Source organism: Podarcis gaigeae (genome assembly GCF_964106915.1).
Source record: "Podarcis gaigeae genome assembly, chromosome: 11".
In the NCBI taxonomy this organism is placed as follows: Eukaryota; Metazoa; Chordata; class Lepidosauria; order Squamata; family Lacertidae; genus Podarcis; species Podarcis gaigeae.
This window is the reverse complement of record NC_139687.1, coordinates 11,283,254-11,306,688: the sequence shown is the minus strand read 5'-3', so window position 1 is coordinate 11,306,688 and position 23,435 is coordinate 11,283,254. Positions and strand designations below refer to the sequence as shown.

The 23,435-nt window shown below is 42.7% G+C and overlaps 1 protein-coding gene across 3 annotated transcripts in view; it reads right to left on the bottom strand.

Moving 5' to 3' along the window:
- Nucleotides 1-64: 64 nt before the first annotated feature.
- LOC310826763 (kelch domain-containing protein 3-like) overlaps nt 65-23,435 on the bottom strand; it is an 83,057-nt gene continuing 59,686 nt past the window's right edge. Inside the window, exons 15-19 of one of the 3 annotated variants that reach the window (XM_083702069.1) lie at nt 22,467-22,557; nt 15,883-15,983; nt 10,914-10,998; nt 7,648-7,752; nt 65-1,069 (exon numbers count right to left, since the gene is read on the bottom strand). In XM_083702069.1, coding sequence (XP_083558195.1) covers nt 965-1,069; nt 7,648-7,752; nt 10,914-10,998; nt 15,883-15,983; nt 22,467-22,557 — 487 coding nt within the window. In that variant the 3' untranslated portion in view covers nt 65-964. The remainder of the gene's footprint in view (nt 1,070-7,647; nt 7,753-10,913; nt 10,999-15,882; nt 15,984-22,466; nt 22,558-23,435) is intronic. The other 2 variants (XM_083702070.1, XM_083702071.1) reach the window with 2 other exon arrangements.

Here is a 23,435-nt window from a genome sequence, read left to right as displayed (position 1 = left end):
TTTCTGTGTTGCCACACTTAAGTTGATGATTAATGTGATGTTCAAGGCACTAAATAAAGAAATATTATGAACACAAACTTTATTCACATAAAAACTCTCATTTTCTTTCTCTCACTGTATGGCACAAGGTGCTTTCTGATCCTCAAACTACCTGCAGGAAAGTGATTTTCAAATAATCACATCAATGGTACGGTATGTTTTTCAGACTCTTCCACTGACACAGTAGCGACCTATCTTTGATTCCAGCATGATTGTTCTACCAATCCTCCCAAATCAAGATGCATCAACACACACACACACACCCCTACCTCTTACTGCAAACTCACAGAACACTGTAGCTATGAAGCTCACGAAAAGTTAAGAGCTAATGTGCACAGATCCAACATGCCCAAATTTTTGACAAGGAGGAAAAAATGAATTTACATTTCACCCTTCCTCCACCACTGCTTTCCTCCTAAAGTCATATGTTCTCAGTAGTCCTCAGTACTGTCATTTCTGATAGTAACTTCTACCAGGAGCAGGATTGGAGCAAAATTCGTGGTTTCCTAGTGTATCCCATTCCAAAGTCTGAAAAAGGGAGAGGGAATCAAAGCGGCTTTCTGATCATAATCTCTCTCTCTGTTTCCTAGCTTTGCAAATCCATTAATCTTTCTTAACAAGAACAAATTTCCTAAGTTATGAATATAGCATTATATTCCTTCTGTCCATTTTAAAATGCCATGTCAGCACATACAAGCACCTGATATATATATATAAAATACTGAATCAAAAACTCAGAATATTTCCCAAAGTGGGTGGGGATTTAATTGAACCATCGTCCCGGGGCCGGATGGAAAGTTATCGAGATCAAACTTCAGTTTGTATGGTAACGGGATCTTCGTTACATAAGAGCTCAGTTGTTCAAGTGGTGCTGTGTAGCTGCTATGATCTAGAGCATGTGACCAGGCTTTATTCAGCAAACGGTTCACATTCCTTTGAACTGCTGCATTATAGAAAGGAGCTGCTGATTGCGCTGATAAACGCTTTGCTGTTCGTCTCTCAATCTTTCCTGGTCATTGAGAATCTCTTCCTGTGACAAAACAAGAAAACCGGGTTTTAGATGATTTTTTTCAGCCACGGGAATGAACTGCAAGATAGGACATCTTCCTTTAGACCTGCCCCGCAATGCTGTAATTTGAGCATGTGTTTTGCAATCTATCCATGTTTCTTGCAAAAAAATATAACAGGTTGTTGTTGTTTTTTAAAAGATAAGTCTCTGGGTTGTAGTTAACACTGTGTAACACTTGCTTATGCATTAAGACTTCCTGTTACTCTCCCCTCCCCATCATCCAAATCTGCTCTACAAGGTCTCTTGGCGCAGATTTTGAGAGGTGCATGGTTGGCATCAGGGAAGAGAAAGGAGAAGTTATGTTGGGCAACAGGAAGCCTGCTATACAAGCAGAACAGCGCAGTTGGATACAACCCTCTGTCTCAGGCCATGAACACATTAGCTGCTTAGAACACAGTGAGGTCATCCCACCGTTCTCCTGTGCTTCAATTTGCATTGGTACATTGCAGTACACACCAGAGGGGGGAGTGGGCCAATGTTCAGGGATGCTAGGACTTGTAGTCCCGTGACATCTGGGGAATCACAGATTCCCAATTCATGCTATGGAGGATTAAGTGGAGTTGAAAGAATCCAAAAAGAATTAAAATACTTGACAGCAAAATCCAACTCCAGAGTGGACCAAATGAGGCTCTGTTGGTTTCTCAATGGGCCTACTCATAGAGAGTTTATTCATTACTGAGTTGCTAGTTGTACCTTGGAAGTTGAACGAAATTGGTTGGAAGTCGGTTCGACTTCCAAAATGTTTGGAAATCAAAGCGCAGCTACTGGTTGGCTGCAGGAAGCTCCTGCAGCCAATCAGAAGCTGCGGAAGCCCCGTTGGACGTTTGGGTTCCAAAGAACGTTCGCAAACCGGAACACTCATTTCCAGCGTTGCGGCATTTGGTAGCCAAAATGTCTGAGTACCAAGGTACGACTGTATTTGAAGCTCAACAGATCACTCTCCTTCGCAGGCTGAGAGAAAAATGGCGAAAACAGGATATTTATTGGGAGTTGGACAGTATGATTTTTGCAGCTGCTGCTAAAGTTGCAAAACAATGGGGCACGGGATGGAGCAATGGAGAACTTCTGAAACAACAGTGGGATATTAGCTCCGCCCAAGGCATGTTGGAGAACAGCAACAACCGGGAAACAGTTGACATAATATTTTACAAGGACAGGAAGAAACATCGCGGACAGAATAATTGCCACGCACAGGGAGAACAAGGATATAGTTTGAATGCTTCACCTGTAGATGTATAAATCATTTAATGTGTCAATATGAATAGAAGTTGTTAGTATTGCGGCTGTTGTATAAGGGAGTGTAGTTGAAATTAAAAATATTTTTGAATGCAGAAATGAAGTAAATAATCAAACTCTCAAATCTAGCACGTGGAAGGCCAACTAAATTGTATAATTTGGCATCTGAAGGATTGGTATTAGTAATTGTATTATTATTTGGCATTGTTATAATGAGACTATTACTGGATTTTTGTAACTGAAAACTAATAAAAATTATTATAAAAAACCCAAACTCATAGAGACCTTAGATAGGCCAACTGGCTTATGCTTTACCTAAACTAACGTTTTCAGCTCAGGTTCAAGTGGGCTTTCAATGGAGCAGTTGTTTTAAGCTGCAATCTGATACCCACAAGAATATGCCCAGCTGAATTCAACAGAGCCTCTGAGTAGATGCATAGACAGAGCTGTGAGTCTGCCATCAGAGGCACCAACCGTGATTCAATTCAACATCACAAAGACATGTGATGTGCAGAGAGGCACCCTGAATCCAGCTGATCTTGCAGAGGTGCACCTTGTTTGCAGTGCTGGTGAACCGCAGCATGGGTTACATGAGATAATAATAATAATAATAATAATAATAATAATAATAATAATATAATTTATTATTTATACCCCACCCATCTGACTAGGTTTCCCTTGCCACTGTGGGCAGCTTCTAGCAAAATATTAAAATACAATAATTCATCAAATGTTAAAAGCTTCCCTAAACAGGTCTGCCTTCAGATGTCTTCTAAAAGTCAGATAGTTGTTTATTTCCTTGACATCTGGTGGAAGGATGTTCCACAGGGCGGGCGCCACTACCAAGAAGGTGCCTTGTTCCCTGTAACCTCACTTCTTGCAGTGAGGGAACCATCAGAAGGCCCTCAGTTCTGGACATCAGTGACTGGGCTGGACAATGGGGGTGGAGATGCTCTTTCAGGTCTACTGGACCAAGGCCGTTTAGGGCTTTAAAGGTCATCACCAACACTTTGAATTGTGCCCAGAAATATTAAAGTGTGGAGACAATCCTTCTTGGGAGGCGATGGTTAGAATGCATGGCTTCTTAAGTTCTTCCAACCTTGAGGCTATAGTTTCGTTTGAGGGTTCTACATGGAAATGTCAAAAAGGCAGACACGTGGAAAAATGGTCCTCTGCAAAGCATCAGTCTCAAGAGATTCTCTCTGAAAGCAAGTGCAGCACTGGCTGATGTAGGCGCCTTTGTTGGGAATTCCATTCCACCCTTGCTGCAAATATGTGGGATTGTAACATGTCACATGTCTGTTTACATTCCAGCGCAGATTGCTGGAGTCCTGTGAGCGGAACATCCGCTCTGCATTGCTTTTGTTTTTCTCTGTCTCCGAAAAGATCGACAAAGAGAGAGGCCATGTATTTCTTTGTCCTGATTTACCTTATTTTTTGCTCCATAAGGTGCACCTAGTTTTTAGAGGGGGATATCAAGAAAAAAATATTATTGGAATATTTCCCCCGCTCGCTGTCTTGGCTTCTTTGGCCGCGCGCAGCCTCTCCGGCAATTCCCCCACCTCCCGCAAAAGCCCACAGGACCGCGCACCCTTTAAGGAGCGGGCAGCTCCTGCGGGCTTTTCTACGAGGAGGGAGAAGGGACTGACGCTGCCAGTCAGTCCCTTCTCCCTCCTGGGGAAAAGCCCGCAAGAGCCTCACAGAGCTTGTGTGCGGCTCTTGGGGGCTTTTCCTGCCTGCCTCCCCCCTGCATTCGCTCCATAAGAAGCACACACATTTCCCCTTGCTTTTTAGGAGGGAAAAAGTGTGTCTTATGGAGCGAAAAATACGGTATGTGTAATAAATGCATAGTTTAGTATAGTATCCAAGCCTCGAGCCTGGTCTGTTGTGTGTTTACTCTGCTGAGTAATGTGTGCTCTTGCATGCACAGCAGCATGAGTCATGGATGAATGTCGGAGGAGGATGACTGATGGATCTCCGCAACAGCAAGACTGAGAAGGGAGACGCTCCAGCTGGGGCCAAGTCAGCTAGCTTTCCATCCCACAGTTCCGACAGCCTTTTCCCCACTGATTGGGCACATGCCCACACCATTTTGTGACCCCATCTCTTCTTCTGCTCTTTTGGCAGCCATTTTCTTCTATGTCATGTCCCCACAGCCGTCATTTTGGGACTGGTTCCCATGGTACTTTCTCAAAAACTCCAACTGTACTAGGAAAAGATAAAAAAGGACTGTAGAGAGGACTGTTGTTAGGCTATGGCTCAGTGTTGCAAAAAAAGTGCTGAAATTGATCTAATTTCGGTTATTTATGCCATAGTTACCACAGTCCTGGAGGGAGAATTATAGCACAGTTCCGTTGTTTTCACCATTTCTCAAGATGCCTGGAACATACCGTACTTGGATGTGCTCTCAACAAAGAAAAAGGAATGATTCCGACTTAGATTGGTAGCTGCGCACCCCAATCTGTATGACTTCAGGATAACTTATTTCCAATTAAGTGAACAAAGAGTTCTCTTTAACATTTCAAGATACATATGGATTTTAAGAAAGATTTAAAATGACATAAAAAGTAAAGCTGCTTTGGTAACAGGCCCATATCTTTCTGAAGAGCAGAATTATGTGCTTGGTTTAAAGTGAACAGCAAAAATGATCTGAAAAGCATATTTCAGAACCTTCAAGTGTCCCTATTTTCCAGGGATGTCCCTGATTTAGAGAAGCCATCCCAATTTCTGATTTGATCCCGGAATGTCCCACTTTTCCTTAGCATGTCCCTATTTTAATTGAAAAAGTGTTGCGAGGATATGGTGTCTGAAGGCAATCCAGTATAGGGAAGTTTTTGAAAATGTTCAATTTTTTATTATGTTTTTATAATTGTTGGAAGCTGCCCACAGTGGCTGGGGCAACCCAGTAAGATATGTGGGGTATAAATAGTAAAATTATCATTGTGGAATGGGACGTCCCTATTTTCACTGGAGAAATGTTGGAGGGTATGATATTTTACATGCACAAAGCCAAAAATAAATAAATCACTTGTTTCATTTACTGTTTTGTTTAAATAATATAAACAGTAGACAGCGCAAGAACTATGGTTTTGTTTTAAAAACTGAACCCTCAGCACAGGAATTCTCTAAAATCAGTGATGAATATAGGTCTGAATGGGAACAAACTATGTTTATGGCCCCACCAACATGGTATCCCTGAAACACTGACAGTAGAAAAGTCTGTGCACACACTCACACACCAAGGAACTGCAGGCTATAGCAAATTACACTCTCCGAAAGCAATTTAATGCTGTGAGTCAGAACAAGCAATATGTGAGTCATCTCTGCATTTCTGTTTGGGTCACTTCCTTGTGTAAAGGCAAAGGGAAACAAGGCCCATCCGTTAAACTGTGCTATTTCTACTTCTGCAGACAAAGAGAGCTTGCTGCTGATCTTTTAATCTTGGAATACTGTCTTTGTGAAAAACATACGGTAACTTTTGGTCCTTTCACCAGGCACATGGCAAGTGAGCTAACTCCATATAAGGGCAAACTTGCATCGGAAACTTGCAGTGTGGCCAAGACTGGAAATTTAGTACCATGAGAAAACACCGAGATAGCATAAGAACATAAGAAGAGACTGTTGGATCAGGCCAATGGCCCATCTAGTCCAGAATCCTGTTCTCACAGTGGCCAACCAAAAGCCCATGGGAAACAGGTGAACAGGAACTGAGCAACCCTGAGCTCAACCCTGAGCTCTGTTGGGGGATAAAGTTTCTCCTGACAACTCCCATCACCCTTGACAGTTCCCAAGATTACACTGGGGAACATCCCCCCCCCCCAATTTTTCCACTGTTCTTATATGTTCTTCAATACTGATTTCAAATCTGAGATCGATTTTCGTGTACATGCTATAGTTATCTTTCAATTTCCAATTTTTGCCGATATGTCATATTTACACTGGGGATAAGTGGACACTGACACGTTGATCTACCCTACCCACATGGTAATTATGGTTTTGCAAACTTAATTTTTCTTTATTTTTATAGTTTTGTAACCTAAATATTTGTATTTTTCAGATCGGACCATGGCTTCTTCAAGTTGACAAAAATGTGTAAACAAGCCTGATGCCTTTTGTTATACTATTTTTATCTAGTCAATACGAAGGGTAGCGGCAAGAAAAACCGACATTCTGTCGCCTATCCCAGTATTCCTTCAGCAATTAGACATATCCCGCACTCTGAGGAACTCCCCATTCCAGTTGCAAGTGTCAATGCAACAAAAAATTTGTTTCCCAGTGTTATTTGAGGGAAGCCATGCATGTTAAAGTGCTACAAGACTGCCTTAAATATAAGGTATGAAACAGATTAACTAACAAGTTTTATGGCTGGCAGAACTAACGATGGACCCCTCAGTGCTGGAAGTACAATTCTTGCAAAGCGTGTTCTCTCTCACGGAGAGCACGGGTTGCGGTTGGGGATGACAAGACACCTCACTGCTGCTGGGCAAAAGAGTTTGGCCATCCTTTAAGCAGGGGTGGGCTGTTACTGGGGAGATTTATATGTTGCCATTTATTGATTGACAGACCTATTTGTTAACTACATTGCACGCAGCGACAAACTTCCTCTTTTCGCTGCGTGCTTCAGATCACCTACTCTCCCTTCCCTAATTTTAGGCTGTTCACTTGACCTTGCTATGCCTGTCATGGGGTCATCTGCTTTGGGGCAGGGGCCCGGTAGGAATTTTGTCCATTTGGCTGATTAGTGTGTGCCACTTGGTTTTTTGCCTACTGCGTAGCAAATCATCACAACTTGTAAGGTTTGCGGTTAGGCATTGGTCTGGGAATTGGTTGGTGGAGGGGTATGGATTTGGCTGTGCCTGCCCCTCCAAAATGCTGCTGCTGCTGCAAGGGTTTTCCGTTAAAGGAACCCAGAGGCTCCCCATGCTTTTGTCCAAAAACCCCTGGCAAGGGGCTAGGGCCACGCAAGCCCCTGGGAGCATGCTGGGGAGAGGTGAGGCATGCTTCCCAGTCCCGTCTCTCTCCCCAGGTGGCTTATCCTTGCTGACTTCGCGGGGGGTGCGAATGTCAGAGCTGTCCCCGTGCTACCAATGCCTCAGCAACCACTCACATTGCTGTATTTGAATAAAGTTGTGGCCAAAATTATGCCAAAAACCTTAAACAAAAATTGTCAATTGTGTTTTTCTTTGGGGGGTGTCTTGGGGACCTCGACGCGCAACAGCAGTGTGCAGTTCTAAGTAAATGTTCCGCGAATAGCCTGGAAAGCAAGCCTTAGGGACAGGGCATTAGGAAATTGTAATATTTACCCTCAATTTGCAGAGCTCTTTTCTTTCTTTGTCATTCTCTTCGGCTCTGGCTTGGAGCCACGCTTCATTCTGAGCTTTGTGCTTCTCCAGCATCTCTTGGAGCTCCTGTTTTTTTTTTTTTTGCAAATAAAATAAAATCCACGCTCGTAAAGATTTTAAGTGTTTTTCAGTCACACATTTAAAGTTATAGGATGAGATCCAACAGAACAGTGAAAGGAGTTGGAAGAGCTGGCACAGCTCCACAAGCTATTTTCATTGCACAGCCAGGAGTGAAAGCAGAAGTAGCAGAACAGGACCAAAAAGTATAAGATAAATCAGGGTGGTCCGACTTTCAGTATGAAGTGGGCCGCAAGAGAACTTTGACACAGAACCCACACACTGAATTAAATTCCCATGTCATAATTTAAAGTTACAGGTAGGTAGCCGTGTTGGTCTGCCATAGCCGAAACAAAATAAAAAAATTCCTTCCAGTAGCACCTTAGAGACCAACCACCGTATTTTTCGCTCTATAAGACGCACCAGACCACAAGACGCACCTAGTTTTTGGAGGAGGAAAACGAGAAAAAAAATATTCTGAATCTCAGAAGCCAGAACAGCAAGAGGAATCGCTGTGCAGCGAAAGCAGCAATCCCTCTTGCTGTTCTGGCTTCTGGGATAGCTGCGCAGCCTGCATTCGCTCCATAAGATGCACACACATTTCCCCTTACTTTTTAGGAGGGAAAAAGTGAGTCTTATAGAGCAAAAAATAAGGTAAGTTTGTTATTGGTATGAGCTTTTGTGTGCATGCACACTTCTTCTAAGGTGCTACTGGAAGGAATAATTTAAAGTGTTTGCAATATATTCCATACTATTTAATATCATTTTAGATGCACAATTAATACATATAATTAAATACACAATAGATTTAATAGATTTAATTTTCAAAAAAACTTAATACACAAACAGATGTGTGCGCTTTCATTAACAATGCATGATATTGGAAGATAACAAGGGGACAACAAAGATGGATTCTCCGTGCTTCAGTGGTAGCCAAGAGACTCACATTGACCAACTGAAAGAATAATGATATGATCCCCTTTAATTAATGGATCGACAATATGATAACACTCACAACTTATGAACTGACTACTTACAGACGTAGATGTTGCTTGAATAAATATGACAGTATTTGGAATGAGTTTATACAAAATGTAGTAAGCTGTTAATATTTATATATGTATTGGGATAATAATATCAAATCTATAAAAGAGTAGGGTATTTTTTATATATTCATATATTGGTTTTTTCTCTCTCTACACATTTTTTGCCTTTTTATTTTTCTCTTCCTCTTTTTTCTTTGTATCACTTTGCAGTCAAACCTCGGTTCTCGATTGGCTCCGTTTTCAAACATTTCAGCTCCCGAATGCCGAAAACCCGGAAGTAAATGCTCCAGTTTTCGGAACCCGAACGTCCAACGCGGCTTCTACGTGAGTGCAAGAAGCTCTTGCAACCCATCGGAAGCTGCGCCTCGGTTGTCGAATGTTTGGGAAGCCAAGCAGTCTTCCAGAATGGATTACGTTTGACAACCGAGGTTTGACTGTATTTCTTTATACAGTGGTACCTCGTGTTAAGCACTTAATTCATTCCGGAGGTCCGTTCTTAACCTGAAACTGTTCTTAACCTGAAGTACCACTTTAGCTAATGGGGTCTCCCGCTGCTGCTGCACTGCCAGAGCACGATTTCTGTTCACAACCTGAAGCAAAGTTCTTAACCCGAGGTACTATTTCTGGGTTAGCGGAGTCTGTAACCTGAAGCGTATGTAACCTGAAGTATATGTAACCTGAGATACCACTGAAACTGATAACTTTCCAACAAAATATCAATACCATAAAAAGGCACAAAAATAAAAACTCATGCTTCATGTTTGATGCTTTCTCTTGAAGGCTGATCTTGTGGCCCACAGGTGACTCAAGGTTGGACTGTCCTGTGATAGATTAACACTGGGCCTTGCCAATGGGGTCTCTACCCATCGGATTCAACTCTTGTGCTATGTTAAGAAAAGGGCTGCCCCTGCTGGCAAGGGACTGTTGTTCCAATGGCCATAACAAGATTTCAGTGACAGAGATCAATGAGACATTCAGAATAGCTCCAGAGATCCGATTTAAAATGCTCACAGGTGGTGGAAAGATAGATTCTTATAACTCTTGTGTGATTTGCAGTGGATCAGCAAGGAGACCTTACTCCCAAATGTTTAACCATAGCAGCAAGAAAATCCCACCCCCAGCCAAACCCTAAATTATATGCCTGAAATGAAGGGAGTTTGGTATAACCGTGGGTGGGTTTCTGTGCAGGGGGGCTGTGAGCTCCATTCAGTTCCGATACTTAGATATATTTATGGGCTCAGAATTCTTTAATTTTCAATGGAAATCTTTTTGCACCAGCCTCCGATTGGTGCATCTTGGGGTTGTAGTTTAAAAAGTTCCCACAAACCGAAAGTCCACCCATCCCTGGCCTAGAATTCTTCCAACTATTTTAAATATTATTTTTCCTTAGGTAACCAAGCAAGCGGACAATATTTCAAAACGATCTAGCAACAGAAGCATCACTGCATCAAACCATTAAATCACAATTAAGGTAAAAGGTAAGGGATCCCTGGATGGTTAAGTCCAGTCAAAAGTGACTATGGGGTTGTGGCGTTCATCTCAATTTCAGGCTGAGGGAGCTGGCGTTTGTCCACAGACAGCTTTCCGAGTCGTGGCCAGCATGACTAAACCGTTTGTGGCGCAACGGGACACCATGATGAGTGCCAGAGTACCTGGAAACTCTGTTTTCCTTCCCACTACAGTGGTAACTATTTATCTACTTGCACTGGTGTGCTTTCGAACCTGCTAGGTCAGCAGGAGCTGGGACAGAGCAATGAGAGTGCACTCCGTTGCACAGATTCAAACTGCCGACCTTCCAATCGGCAAGCCCAAGAGACTCCGTGGTTTAGACCACAGCGCCACCCGCTCCCACAAATCACAATTAGCGGGACTCAACCCTCAAACATCTCTCCAGAGCAGGTCATGTGTTGATGGTTGCTAACCATGTTCTCCATGTCAAATGTACCCCATTAAGCAATAGCAGCCATTCTAAAAGTTTGCTATGGTCATCACTGGATTTCCTCTTGCTTCAACCTGTTTTGACCATTTACTCATCAGTGTACCAAACAATTGTCACATGTGAAAGCTACCTAAGAAGATGTAGGAATGTTAGGCCCAAAATTTCATGGAGGAGCAGAAACTTACCTTCTGTTGATTTTTAAAATGTTTGTTGAACTGCTCTTTTTCACGTTGAAAAGTCAGTGTTTCCTGGACCAGTTCAGCTTTTGCACTGAAAAGACGATCACAGGAGAAAATAAAAGGTTTAAATGTTTGGATTCAAGAAGCCACAATGATCATGAAGACTGGAGGAACAGGAAAGATCCTCCTTGAATACAGGGATCATTCTTCCTACCATAAAGATGTTGAGATAAAAACAGTGGTAGTCTCTACATCTTCCTTTGAAGATGAGTCTTGATGGTTGATTGCGCTTGAAGAAACCCTAGACAAGTGAATCCTGGTCCCCCCCCCCATTTTAATTAAAAACAAGGGAAAAAAGAGAGAATCTCTGTGACTGATTCAGGCCTGTGCCAGGACAACACAGAACTAGGGATGAAATATCTTAATGCTTTAAATATTTTTGAGAACCTTTCCATTTTACAAGTTTCCTACTCAGGGTTAAGAATTACCTATGCTTCTGTTTGGTTAAACTGGCAAGCAGTAGTTCATGGAAAAGCACCCTAATAATAATACTAATAATAATAACAATAATAATAATATATTATTTATATGCCACCCATCTGGTTTCCAACAAAATATTAAAATACCGTAATGCATCAAACATTAAAAGCTTCCCTAAACAGGGCTGCCTTCAGATGTCTTCTAAAAGTCTGGTAGTTGTTGTTCTCTTTGACATCTGGTGGGAGGGTGTTTCACAGGGCGGGTGATACAGAAGATAGGATGAAAGGGCAGGGATCTAAAAATATGAACTGGACACGTCAAGGTCAAGGCAGGTGAGCAACCAGGCAGTTGACTGGTAATTACTCAAATGTGTGCTTTTATGTTAAACTCAAAGGTAGAAATCCATAGATCACTTTTAAGTAAATCATAGTTAAATGCTACGCTAATATAGGTCCAGAATATTTAATTTCAGGGCACGGGGGAGTAGAAAGCTGAGTTTCATTCATCTGTGAATTATTTTAGTGAGGTTGGCACCACCTGTTTGCTAAAAAGAAATATTGTGTTTCTCTCAGACAACTCCTCCCATCCCCCATTTAGAGACAGAAGCTTTTGGTCTGGGCAATTAGTTTGAGAAAAGTGTGTCATGGAGTAAAGTCTCTCTTTCAGAGAGAGACAAATGCTTGCAATGTTCTTTTTTTTCTGGCTTGGGTGGGAAGTATGATGTAGTTTTGACAAGATTCAGGGACAGAAATAAAGGAAGGGGAACGAAGAAGACCTAGAATCTTGGTATAAGTCCTTAACTAAGAGAGGACTAATTTTTAATGTGGGGACGCGCGTGGCGCTGTGGGTTAAACCACAGAGCCTAGGACTTGCTGATCAGAAGGTTGGCGGTTTGAATCCTCGCCATGGGGTGAGCTCCTGTTGCTCGGTCCCTGCTCCTGCCAACCTAGCCATTTGAAAGCACGTCAAGTGCAAGTAGATAAATAGATACCGTTCCAGCAGGAAGGTAAACGGCGTTTCTGTGTGCTCCTCTGGTTTGCCAGAAGTGGCTTAGTCATGCTGGCCACATGATCCGGAAGCTGTACACCGCCTCCCTTGGCCAGTAAAGCGAGATGAGTGCCGCAACCCCAGAGTCAGTCACGACTGGACCTAATGGTCAGGGGTCCCTTTACCGTTACTTTAATTTTTAATGAGGAGTAAAGTTATTCAGGGGTGTAACCAGAATGTAGCCTATGAGTTGAAATGAGATGGGTTTTATATTAGGGAAGCTTATAAAGAAGTGGAACTTAGTTTGGCTGGGGGCTGACTTTTTCTCTCCTGGTTTTTTTCACACAACTTTTCAGCTTGCCTTGGTTTTCCTCCGTGGATATTTTTATCCATCCTCCAACTGCGCCTTCCCGGGTGGCATGCCGGCTTGGTGTTTCGGAGAGCTGGAAAGTGGCTCTGCGCTTTTTGCATTTCCTTTGGCAAGCCTGTCTGTTTGCTAAGAGGAGACTTTGGGCTGGAAACCAGGGAGCTATTTCCACCAGCACCCCTGCTGTGTATCAAATCCCATTTGTATGTCATTGTACACTTCAGCAAAGCCTGATGTGTTTCCAAGTCAACCACGATTTGTCCACATGAGGAGGCACAAAGGGGGCATGGATGTCTTCATGTGGCTTACATTTCCTCTCTCTCCCCCCCCCCCCATTTATTTTATTTTTTATTTTAACAAACAAACAAATGCACAACCCAACGCCCATTTAAATTTTCAAATTAGATCCAATCTGGAGGTTTTTCAGGGGACAGATCAAAACGCACTATTTTTCAAGAAACTACAGGAACAGATGTGGATTGCGGCTAAAGTCTGAGTATACAGCTTCACAAACCAGGGATGGGAGCATGCTAGATGCAGAGGAAAGCGGAATGTGTACTCCTTCCAGGCTAGGGCTCATAAGCTGTGTACATAAAGGTAAAGGGACCCCTGACCATTAGGTCCAGTCGTGGCCGACTCTGGGGTTGTGGCGCTCATCTTGCTTTATTGGCCGAGGGAGCCGGCGTACAGCTTCCGGGTCATGTGGCCAGTATGACTAAGCCGCTTCTGGCAAACCAGAGCAGCACACGGAAACGCCATTTACCTTCCCGCCAAAGTGGTACCTATATATCTACTTGCACTTTGACGTGCTTTTGAACTGCTAGGTTGGCAGGAGCTGGGACCGAGCAACGGGAGCTTACCCCGTCGGGGGGATTCAAACCGCTGACCTTCTGATCGGAAAGTCCTAGGTTCTGTAGTTTAACCCACAGTGCCACCCGCTTCAAGCTGTGTACATACTAGAGTGCAAATTTTATTATGTGCGCTTTTGTCCAAACCTGAGGTGAACTCAGTTTTGGACAAAACTTGTGTTACAAGTATTCTAAGGTCCCAAATATAAAATGATGTACAAGGCAAACATATACATAAGTATATAAACCACGTGTCTGAAATAGTACAGGAGAGCAATCCTGAACCCATTTTGACTCTCCCAAACCATTTTGACTCTCCCAAATTGACCTCAAATATTTCTCTGCAAGGAGGAAGGAAATGGGAAAGTCTCTCCATTGTCTTTTGCTTACCTGTCTTAAGGGTGTATTTGTGTATGAATAGGGTGACCTTGTGACCTGGATTCAGGAACCAAACATATTTACCATCACAAAAGAGTGGGCAGGCTGCCCAGATAAAGCAATCAGTGTCCATTAACAGATATCCTGGCAAACAGGATTTCTGCTGTAGACCACCTCCTGTGATGTATTTCTGCTGTAGACTGCCCCCTTCTGTGATGTATGTATGATGTTTTGGGAGGTGGTCTTGAGCAATTTCAAAAGTCTATATAAGGCAATTTCAAAGGGCTTGTGGACCATTGCTTGGGGTTCCTCCTCCCTCCTGTGTGGTGAGTGAGGCCCCTGCTCCAACAGTTTAATAAAGAACAGGCTTACTACCTGCTTTGCTTCTCAATATTCTGTGGTTGGCCTCTGTTACTTTCTCCTACCGATAGGGAACCCACCTAAGGACTCTATATGGGCTCTTGGATACCCCATAAGGGAAAAGGAGCAGTGTCCCCCCCCCCTTATAACACCTGAGTTCTCAGCTGAAATCTTGTCAGTGTTTCCTCTCCACACTAGTGGGATGTATTGATGGGATATATTCACACTCTGTGTTGTTCCCTCTCCTCAATTAGTACTTCCCCACTCTCCCCAAGATCTGAAAACCTGAGATCCACTGTGGGCATGTCCTCAGGTTTTTTGCTGACCTATGCCAAGGCCAATCACTTTGTAAAATATTTAAGATACAAGCTTTCTGATATACCAAACTTGCACCAAACATTGGGTTAAAAACTGGGGCAGGGGAATACATGTGTGTCGCGCCTGGTCCCACCAACGAGGAGCTCACCAATGTATACAGGGTGTAGTGTGGTGATAGATGGCACCCTACAAAATGACACCCCCACAAGGTTGGGTAACATGTGATTTTATATTGGATTCTCCCTCTCCCCCACCTTATCACATTGGGGAAATCCAAATTAAATTTGCAGTGAGGTTTTCCCATGCCTTAAAGTAATGAGAACCATCATCCAGCATTTTCACAGCAATAAACTTTCTATAACTTATTGTCAAACATATGCTGATTTCAATCATCTAAAGACATTGACCGTTGTCTTTCACTAGAGACCAAACCTGAGTCTCCAGTTGTTTTTGGACTACAACTCCTATCGGCCCAAGCTAGCAGGACCAGTGGCCAGCGATGATGGGAACTGTAGTTCCAAAACAGCTGAAGACCCAAGTCTGGGAAACTGTGCATTAGATGCAACAACATTTCCATTAAGTGTAAAGAGAAAGAAGGCACATTCTACCACATGTGGTGGACATGCAAGATGACAAAAGCATATTGGGAAATGATTTATAATGCGTTAAAAAAATGTTTAAAAACCAGAAGCTATTTTACTAGGAATTCTAGGTCCAGAAATACAGAAAAGGAGCTGAAAAGACTGTTTATGTATGCTACGACAGCTGCATGGATGTTATTTGCCCAAAGATGGCAGGAAGACAAAGTACCCACAAGAGAAGAATGGCTGGTAAAGATGATGGACTATGCCGAAATGGCGAAAATAACTGGGAAGATCAGAAATCAAGAAGATGATCAATTTAATAAAGAATGGGGAAAATTTATATGTTACTTAAAAGAACACTATAAACAATTAAAAACAATGGTAGGATTATATATTATAAAAAAAACACTTGCAATGTAAGGAGAACTATGGTGAGATTGGAGTATTAAGTAAATATGGAGAACCATAGATGATGCAGTTGGAAAAGAATAACAAGGGAAACCACTGAGGGGTGGAGGGAAGTCTGGAGATTTGTGATGATAATTGTTAAAGACAAAAACGAATAAAAAAATAAGAAAAAGAATGAAGGATCCAGAAGAAGAAGAAGAAGAAGAAGAAGAAGAACATTTCCATTCATGCCAAACAATACCTACGTGCTGAGCTTCTGAAACTCGGAGTCCAGCAAAGTAAAGGCCTTTGTAATCATGTCCATTGCTTGGTTACGCACTGAATGTAAATCCTGCAGCTGAGGTGTCTGAGTGGAAAGCCATTAAGTATTAGTTAATATGAGCTACTATAAATAAGGATTAACACACACACACCCTGCCGCCTCTTTTCTAAAAATTAACTTTTCTACTATGAGAGACAGCAGGCTTTCAGTGTTAAGAGTCACATTTCTCCCCCTCATAGCGCAGTCCCCTTTTCGGCACACTTATTTCCTCCTTGGTGGCAGTGAAAAGGGAGAGATGAATATTGTTGTTACAATATTGATCCAGAATTAAAGTGGTCCATAATCTTGTTCTCTCATTCATCCTACTGCCGAACCCCCTCTGCAACAACTTATTAGGAGATCTTCCTCTGATTTTGTATTTGATTATCCTATCTTATGTTCCAGCACCTAAAGGGATTAGGGCAAATCCTCGGCATTTATTTAATTAATAAAGCTATTATTAATAAGTCATAGCACAATGTAACCAAACCTATTCTTTTAAATACAATGCCCTCCTGCTTAACAAGTCATTTCTCAACGTTCACTACTAATTAATTCATTTGTCAAGGAGTATGTTATGTAGACAAATATTTAATTGGTGGTTTAATTGCTAAGCAAATTAAGTACAGAGTAATTAATCTGCTAAGCAATGGTGATAATGGGGCAAGCCGGGAAATGTATATAAGCAAATGATTCAAGGATCGTTTAAATGGGTCCCTCCAGCAAATAGTTTATTTGAAATAGCATCTGAGCAATGCTTTTCAAATCACATCTGCGGGAGACAATATATGAAGATCGTAGAGAGGCAAAGACTTTCTCTTGCAGTCCTGGAAGAAGTACAAAAAGGAGACCTGAAGAGTTTCTAAGGGCTCCCTTACACAACAAGAATGGCAAACACAGCTGCAATAGAAAAAGGGTCCATTTATTTATATTTGTTAAATTTTAAGCCTGCTGTTTGGTCCTCTGGGGCAGGGATTTGGGCAAAACTGCTCCAGTTGCACCTGTGCATGGGAATCAGTACTTACACAACAGCAGCCTGCAGAATTTAGCAGCAGCAAAGCATCTCAAGGAATATCTCAGCACCCCAATATGTGTGCAAGAAATCAACTATGCCCTTGGATCCATTTGTTTAAAATTTGCAAACACCACCCTTAATCAAAACTGACTGCAGGACAGTTTACAATAATATAACATTTTGGACTCAGCTAGTCAAAAAACAGCACTCTGAATGTGTTATAAACCTGCAACGCCAGATGGTGCTGCAGAGTAAAGATTTTTTTTTTTGTCATTTTACATAGCATTTCCCCCCCTTTTGTCGTAATGATTTAAATTCTGACTTATTTATAGTATTTTCTTCCTGTGTGTAGATCCACCCTGAGTTAGATATGGGCTTTCACTTGTATCATGCACCCCATGTTAATGTGGAGAGCTCACAGGAGCAAAAGATAATTCAATTTTTCAATTTTGAAAATCGAATTAAGTCTACAAGTCGATTTCTTGGCTACAGCACTAACTTAGCTTTTGAAAAATGCATTGTTTCCCCCTCGCACACTACCCCGTGTAACATCTTGCCTGGTGAAGAACTTGAAAGCTTGCTGTGTTTTTGTAACATCTTGATTAGTACTGGGGTTCTAGAGGGTTTTTCCTCCCTTAATAAAACTGCCACCTTTGCTTCTTTTTCAAGGGGCAGTTTCCACACTTCCAAATTTAGCATTTAATCCAAAGGGCGGGAAGCTGGGCTGCGGGTGTGTTGTGGGAAAGAAAGCTATGTCTCTCCTTGCTGTTGCTGCCCAATGCCAGGAATCAGCCACATCGCCAACAAATTACCATGTTGGGGCTCTGTGGGTCAGAGACAGCCTGGGCTATTTTGGTCCGGAGGCACAAATCCAAATCAGGTGGTGGTAAAAATATAATCATTTTTCATGGTACCCCAAAATCTGCTTCTTGAGGCAGGATATCTCTTGGTGCCCAATAGCACAGGTTTCCAAGGGGGTCAGGAAGTGATGCAGTAACCACGATCCTGTGAAATATTACCTGTCTCAGTAGGGGAAATAGCAGACCCACCAGGGACAGTCCCAGATTTACAGAAGCCATCCCGGTTTCTGATTTGAACCTGGAATGTCTTACTTTTCCTTAAAGGTAAAGGTAAAGGAACCCCTGACCATTAGGTCCAGTCATGGCGCTCATCTTGCTTTATTGGCCGAGGGAGCCGGCGTACAGCTTCCGGGTCAGCATGACTAAGCCGCTTCTGGAAAACCAGAGCAGCACACGGAAACGCCGTTTACCTTCCCACCGGAGTGGTACCTATTTATCTACTTGCACTTTGACGTGCTTTTGAACTGCTAGGTTGGCAGGAGCAGGGACCGAGCAACGGGAGTTCACCCCGTCACGGAGATTCGAACCGCCGACCTTCTGATCGGCAAGCACTAGGCTCTGTGGTTTAACCCACAGCGCCACCCGTGGACATCTCTATTTTCATCAGATAAACGTTGGCAGGTATGGAGTTATCTGACCCCTGAGCCATCTGAAGACAGCCCAGCATAAAGAAGTGCTTGGTTTTCTTAAAAAAAAGTTCAATGTTTTATTATGTTTTTATATATGTTGGAAGCCGCACAGAGTGGCTGGGGCAGCCCAGTCAGATGTGTGGGGTATAAATAGTAAAATTATCATTGTGGAATTGGACGTCCCTGTTTTAATTGGAGAAGTGTTGGAGGGTATGAAATAGTATTCTTTCCTTACTACTCCCTAGGAAAAACATTGCTTCTTTCTTCCTTCCTTCCTTCCTTCCTTCCTTCCTTCCTTCCTTCCTTCCTTTCTGATGGAAAAAAAAAAACTTCCAAAAACCAACCAAGCAGAGATCCTAGACACATATGTCAAATCCATCTGGCAGGAAGTCATTCTTTTTAAATTAACGTAAGGCTTACGGCACTAAAGGAAGAATGCTCAAGACATTCAGCACACTTTACCTTTGTCTTATTTTTCACCGATGCCCCTGTGAGGATGACCTATGGCACCAGAACCTGGTTCATCTCAGTGGACTGGGGCCTCGCATAAGTCATGGCATACCTAGCGATATATATATATTCCCCTTTTGCATTTTCTCCTGCTCTGACCTAATTGTCTCCACAGAATACCCCATGACATGACAGAGATACCTTGGCTTTAAATGCAGGGGAACAGCCAGGCAACAACAGTGGCAAACCATCGGATGAGTCCTTAATACAGGTCCATACCCTCCAGGTGTCCCTATTTTCCAGGGACAGTCCCGGTTTCTGTTTTGATCCCGGAATATTCCGCTTTTTCTCAGGACGTCCCCATTTTCATTGGAGAAATATTGGAGGGTATGGAGTTAAGCAACCCTGGAGCCCAGGAGATAAGTAACTATATAACCTTTAGAAGACATCTGAAGGCAGCCCTGTGTAGAGAAGTTTTTTAAAAAATGTTTAATGTTTTATGATGTTTTTATATGTGTTGGAGACCACCCAGAGTGGCTGGGGCAACACAGTCAGATGGGCAGGTAATACGGTAATAATAATAATAATAATACACCCCTATTTTCACTGAAGAAATGTTGGGGGGTATACCGGTCTTGAAGAATTCTTATCTAGCCCTGTGGGCAAAGCGGTCCCCCTGGCTAGGAGTGATTTTCTCCCAATTATAAATTTTATATGGCAAGGCTCAAGGGTTGTGTATCATAAAGGTATTCAGAAAAGCTGAAGCCATGCTGCACAACTGCCTGGGGTGGCGACAGTAGCAGGGAAGATGAGTCAGAAACATACGATATGCCCCCTTACCATTTTCTGAGGAGAGTAAGGAAACACTCTCACTATGGGTCACCTTTCATTTGGATCTCACTAACAGCCCTCCCTCATATAATACAACTATGAGAGGGAAAAGCGCATTCAGGCAGTTGTATGTTTGTTTTTTTAAAAAAATGTTTATTGGCCTTTTTTAGCTCCGCTGTGTCACTTTCGCTCTGCCCTCGCAAAGACAGCTTTCATTTCATTTTAGGCCATGAAGCTTTGCAGAAGGGTTTTGATGCCTCAGGTTCGGAGCGAAGAGCGAGAGCAAGAGACCTTGGAGGCTAAGGCACCCCACTCCTGATTCTGATTAAGAGGCTCCCCCCCCCCCCCCCGACATTTTTATCCTTCTGCTGACAAGTAGTGGCTCAGTTGGAGCCAGAAAAAAAGGTCTAACTTGGCAATCCCAGCCAATTTCTACAAATTTGTATGAATGTCCGCCATAGTTCCGACCCTCGCCATTTTCCTTCTCCTAGCATGGAATATCTTAAATTGTTTTCCTTAAGAGTTATCAATGTGTCAGGACTATAATCAAATGCATCTACAATTGCAATTACAGTGGTACCTCTGGTTACGTACTTAATTGGTTCCGGAGGTCCGTTCTTAACCAGAAACTGTTCTTTATCTGAAGCACCACTTTAGCTAATGGGGCCTCCTGCTGCTGCCGTGCCACCGGAACATGATTTCTGTTCTCATCCTGAAGCAAAGTTCTTAACTGAGGTACTATTTCTGGGTTAGCGGAGTCTGTAACCTGAAGCGTATGTAACCCGAGGTACCACTGTAGATGCCCGTGTTGCCACACTTAAATTAGTCCTAAAACTGCACTGTTCTTTATATGCTTTTGATAACAACAATATTAATTTTATTATTTATACCCTGCCCATTTGGCTGGGCTGCCCCAGCCACTCTGGGCGGCTATAAAAACATAGTACAGTAGTATCTCGGTTTGCGAACTTAATCCATTCCATAAGTCTGTTCTTATACCAAAATCGTTCTTAAACAAAGGCGCGCTTTCCCTAATGAGGCCTCCTGCCGCCAGTGCCCTTCCACTGTTCAGATTCTATTCTAAGACTGAGGTAAAGTTTGCAAAGCGGGACACTACTTCCGGTTTTGTGGAGTTTGTAAATCGAATCGTTCGTAAACAGGGCTGTTTTTAAACCGAGGTACCACTGTAAAAGATCAAACATTAAAAGCTTCCCTAAACAGGGCTGTCTTCAGATGTCTTATAAAAGTCAGTTAGTTGTTTAGCTCCTTGACATATGATGGGAGGGCATTCCACAGGGCGGGTGCCACCACTGAGAAGGCCCTCTGGCTGGTTCCCTGTAGCTTCACTTCTCGCAGGGAGGGAACTGCCAGAAGGCCCTCGGAGCTGGACCTCAGTGTCCGGGCTGAATGATGTGGGTGGAGACACTCCTTTTATTCTTCAGTTTCAATAAATGAACTTTTCCTTTTCCAAAACTTGGTTTGTGTGCTTGTTCTTGGGTCAGACCTCACTCAAGGCACACTTAGAGCAGCGCCTTTTGCAGGGCCGTCTTTAGCAGATGCGGCGCTGGGGTGCAAATATCCATTCAGCGCCCCAAAATTAGCATGGATAGTGGGGTGTGTGTGAAGCTGCGCACTGCCAGCCATGGGGGTGGGTGGGTGTGCAACTCTCCCCTATGCTGCTGCAGGAGAGTGATCCCCGCAGAGGCTTGGGAAGGAAGCTGCGCACCCGCATGTGTTGTGGTTGGGGGAACAGGCCATCCTGCCATGACTAGGCAAATTTGGTGAGGAACCCTAGCCTTTAAGGGGTTAATTGGGTTGCTGGGGAGTTTTGATTGTTGCCAATTTGGAGGAGGGGTCAGAGGCTTTAAATATAGGGGCCAGACGATGGGACATCCTCTTGGCCGTTTTGCACCGGATCACCCGCCCTCCCTTTAATAGGGTGGTTTTCTTGATCGCTTGACCTTGCTGTGCCTGTCATGGGGTTGTCTGCTTTTGGAGCGGGGGCCTGGTAGGAATTTTGCCATTTGGCTGATTGGCTGGTGCCATTTGGTTTTTGCCTACTGCATAGCAAATCGTCACAACTTGTAAGGTTGGCAGTTAGGCATTGGTTAAATAGGTGCTTGGAGGGGTAAGTGCCTATCCCTCCAAATGATGCGGAAAGGGAATTCCGTTAAAGGAATCCAGGGGCTTGCCGTTCTTTTCGTCCTTGTCCGTGGAGCTGGACTTGGGCCGTGCAAGCCCCTCAGGAACATGAGGGTGAGAAGTGAAGGTCTGATTCCCAGCTTCATTTCTCACCCAATACTTGTTTCCCACGCTGGCTTCCGTTGGTGTCCAGAAGGGCCAGCTCTGTCCTTGAGGGCAAGGACAGATAGTCATAACCAATGCCTAAGCAACCACTCACATTTTTTTGTATTTGAATAAAGTTGTGGCCAAAATTATGCCAGAAACCTTAAACAAAAAATTGATGTGTGAAGTGTGAATTATTTTGGGGGGTGGCACTGTGGGACTCAACACACAAAAGATCTCGTTCTTCGCTGGGAGGTGGGTGAGTTGGCAGATACGCACAAGGATCCTATCAGATACTTGAAGCACACCTAAGGTGTAATGTCACAGTGTTAAACATATCCTGCGAATCCACAGGCACTCAGCTGCAAGGCAAAGAAGCCTCTCACATGTTCCTATGTCCAGCACTGACAAATTGCAAATATTTCTTGATCAGGCAAAATGGAAATAAGGCACTTACCAGAACAGGAGGCGGCGGAGAAACAGATCCAGTTAGCAAAGGAGATTCTGTCAATTCGTATTTCACTTTGGGGATTTTGGTGGGAGTAAACCTGCACATTCAAACACGAGGGTTTTTTTAAAGATTGATTTTAGGATTATACTAATTTCACATGATCATAATGAGACAGGGAGAGGCAGAGAGGGTATTTCACCTGCTTTGCACATAAAATATGCATGTAATTTGAGATAAGGTTTTGGAAAGCTAATTGCTTAAGGGATTTAAAGCTGTTCCTGAACGTGTCTCTCATCTATATTGTTATGAATCTGTGGATACAAGACACCCTAAATTCCAGATTAAGCTAGTGTTAGAATTTAATTAAGGTTGGAGTGTTAAAAACTGGTTGTTAGACCTGTTTATGAAGATATGTATTAGACACATACTATATAAATAAGATGCTATGAAAAAAATTAAGATTTTCAGAGGTGAATATTCTTTTGAGCTATATACCTATTTTATGGAAAGTGATAACGGGACAGCAAAACTGGATTTTACATGCCCTTATGGTGGCTAAGAGATGGATACTGATGAACTGGAAGACCAGAGATATGATTCCCCTTAATGAATGACTTGACAATGTGACAATAGTAGCAACATGTGAACAGACCGCTTATAAACGCAGACTTTCTTTGGATAAATATAAACATAATTGGAATGACTTTATACAGAATATAGGTTACTGATAAAGAAATTTTTACTAGGATAATAAAATTATATACATCTGTATACTAATGTATAGAGATGTAATTGAGCATTTTTCTTTTCTTTTCTTCTCATTTTCATTCACTTCTCTCTTTTTCTTTTCTTTTCATTTTTTTTAAATAATTTTTATTAATTTTCACAACCAACAAAAGACAAGAAAGAAAACAACAGCGCACACAAAAAAGAAAAGAAATAGACATATACAAAACACAAAAAGTGTGACTTCCC